The sequence below is a fragment of the Penaeus monodon genome, chromosome 21, assembly GCF_015228065.2.
Source record: "Penaeus monodon isolate SGIC_2016 chromosome 21, NSTDA_Pmon_1, whole genome shotgun sequence".
Lineage (NCBI taxonomy): Eukaryota > Metazoa > Arthropoda > Malacostraca > Decapoda > Penaeidae > Penaeus > Penaeus monodon.
In genome coordinates, this window is record NC_051406.1 from 33559750 (window position 1) to 33562884 (window position 3135).

Here is a 3135-nt window from a genome sequence, read left to right on the forward strand (position 1 = left end):
CTCCCTGCCTCCTGATGCGCCAGGATCTGTGACCTATAGACTCTCTACGTTATCTGAATACAGAATCCCCTTAGCCCAGACAAAGAGACAACCAACCTTAACGCTGCGGGAAAAAAAAGTTTTGATGCAAACTCGTCTCTAACATGCATTCACTTGTGTTAATATTTTCCCTTTTCGTGATTGCATTTACATGTGTGTGTACGTGGGCATATGCGGTTGCATGAGAAAGAGAAGATAGTAAAATACAAGTAAAGAAGAAGAACCAAGAAAAACCTGTACGCTAAAAAGAAAGACAAAAGGTGCATTCGAAGCATTTAAACAACCTGGACCTTGCGATTACATAAGGCAGGTGATAAGGCGTTCATTAACCCACCTGGAGCCGCGAGATCGTGTGGGTCAAGTGCCGGATGGTCGCGTCCCTCGCCGCCACCTGCTGCTGGAGTTCTTCCACCCGCTGTACCCAAGCAACCTCTACGTCATCCTGTGAGGCAACACTCTCCTTAGTCTCAAAATTCTTAGAAAAGAGCGACTTTGCGGAGAGACTCGCAGATAGATAGGCAGAGAAGTGTTGTCAGAGTTAGCTGTTAAACAAGGTAGGGTTTTCTTTTTTGGGCTGATATTTGCGACCCTCTGTTAATACAAGAGAATCTTTTATAAGGCAAGTGTATGAGAATCAAATGGGGAGGGATAGTTTTTAAGTGTTTGTGGGTTTTGTGGCAACTTCTACGACAGCTACTAGCATGGGATCTAAAGGAAGGGGTAACACGTGTGCTATAGGGCAAACAATCGTAAAACTGACAATTTAATTTTTGAACACACTTGCCAGTAGGTTACACATCAGAGCTCTCGTTATTATAAGACTCTTGTTTGGCATATACTAGCCTAATTTGGATGCTGCAAACTATATATTTTATCAACTTAAACAGCTGTATATATTATTTAGTAATGCATGTAGTTTATATAATTGCAAGCTTTTTCTGTTCTTTTTTGGAATGGCAGAAGCAAAACGAAAAACAAATCATAATAGGAAAAATTATAACTATGAAAATATATATTTAGATATTAGGGGATATTTTTGTCCTGTATCCTTGTCTAGGAATAAAATCATCGCTCATGCTTTGGGGAAAAATTAAATTCTATCACCGAAAAACAATATATTTAATTGGCCAACCAATATCAAGGGACTGATTATCCCTTTTAATGCCATCCGTATTTAAATGGGCTGCAGGGGAAATAGGTTAAAAATTAAAAGCAATTCAAGGACGTTGGATAAGGAAGTTCATTTAAAGTATAATAAATAATGAGGATGGAGACTCGTACATGTAAAAGGAGCTTTTTGAAACAAAGGGAGGGTGGGGGGAATCTGACGTCATTTTGCGTTCCTCTTCAGCTACCATCAGCAAATGATCTTTTATTGGCTTGCTTCTTTTTGCGGGCCTTGGGTCTATCTGTTATCAGCTAGAAGAGTTTAGAGTATCCCGGTTACTGGTATAATAAATACCTGTAATTGCTTTGATATAAATCTAATGACTTTTCTAAATGAATTTTATAACTATTTTCTTGCTTACTAGTTATAACTTTATAGTAGTCTACAGTGAAGTTAGCTTATCTACTCTTAATATCTTTCACTAATGATGATGCAAGTGGCATCACTACGGTTCTTTAGTACATCATCTCACTGCATGAAATATCAACCAGAATTTATGATAAAGTATTCAAAAGCTAAAAAGCAATTGAGGTCCTGCTCATTCAAAGACTCAAGGCATACTACAAACGTCCTACTGTACTCCTTGAACAAAAAGCAGACGTCAATTCTTGAAAACGATGGTCTGATTCCTAGTCGAGGCATTTCTTGAAAGTTAACATGCTTGCGCAGTTGCATAATTTGATTTTATCAGCTGATGATTAGCCTGTAATGATATTGCCTTCCCACTCCGTGCTTCAGCCGAGGGCAGAGTCAACTTTTCTTACCGAGAGCTCTGTCTGGTTACGCGAGACTTGCTATTGGTTTACATGCACTGTATTGCAAGACAATTACTTCGTTACTGATACTGTCACCGTGTCCGATCAAATGTCTTTACCAACATCTACTTTACGTTTACTCAACTGCAAACCAGTTGTGACTAACCATTTTGTCTCTCAGAATCTTTCTGACACCTATGACTAGGTCCTGAGTCTGAGTATCCGGGGACCCGTCCAGCCCCATGGAACCAAGCTTTGCCATAAGTTTGTTGACTCCGTCCGTGGTCGCGCTTCGACTTTCCTTCGCTGACTCTTTAGACGGAACTGAAGGCAACACAGAGGTAATAAGGGGAGCCCCGTTGCCAGAGCCGTCAACTTGCGAGCTCTTTAGTTCGTCCAGAAGAGCTGGCGGCGGCGGCGAGGCGAGGGTCTTCCGCTGGAACGACACGGATTTACTGAGCTTTGATCTTCTGGCGACAAAGCCTTCCACCGTCGGAGCTTTCATGAGTTTCCGAAGATCAGCACCATCAGGGGGCAATAGGTTTCCTCTGGAGTCCTCCCGAGACATGCGTTTTAATATACTTTTCAAAGACTTTCTCTCCGGCGTCTCGGTGCTCTCGGGAGAGGACAGTGGGGGGGAGACGTCGTCGCTTGGTACCTGATTAAGGTTATGGAAAGCGTTGTGAGACACGTCATGTTAGGACATTCTCTAGGTATGACCACAGCCCTTTGTTAAAAGAAGGAATTTTAAGAACGTTTATCTGTTGTTTTGCTTTAGTAGTTTGTATATTAAGTGAGAGGGTATTAAATCTGACTTGGGTGCGTTAATCTTTGATTGCTTTAGAGATGACTAAGGGTTTAAAGCACGCAGGTTAACTCTCTACAAATTGCTATGTCGTCGGTATTAGCACATGCATTCTCTATATTATATCATTCTCAATCGATAACTCAAGTCTGTAATTAATTTTGAAAAATATAGTGGGCTAAAAATAACGTTAACTAACAGTAATAAATATTCATGATAATAATAAATAAAACATGTTAAGATATGAATAGGAAGGAGAGTGATAACGGTAGGAAAATGTAAGCAGAAACAGCAATTATGGCGATAAAATACACTTGATAACAAAGATAATGTAACGACTAATAACATCCGATAATATCTTTGAAAAT

The 3135-nt window shown here is 40.1% G+C and overlaps 1 protein-coding gene across 1 annotated transcript in view; it reads right to left on the reverse strand.

Annotated features, from left to right (window-relative positions):
* The window catches only part of LOC119586436, a gene marked incomplete in the record, with an annotated part of 196777 nt that overhangs the window by 17004 nt on the left and 176638 nt on the right, over positions 1–3135 (reverse strand). The window contains 2 exon segments of the mRNA XM_037935164.1: positions 374–481; positions 2129–2620. Of these exon segments, the coding sequence (XP_037791092.1) occupies positions 374–481; positions 2129–2620 (600 nt within the window).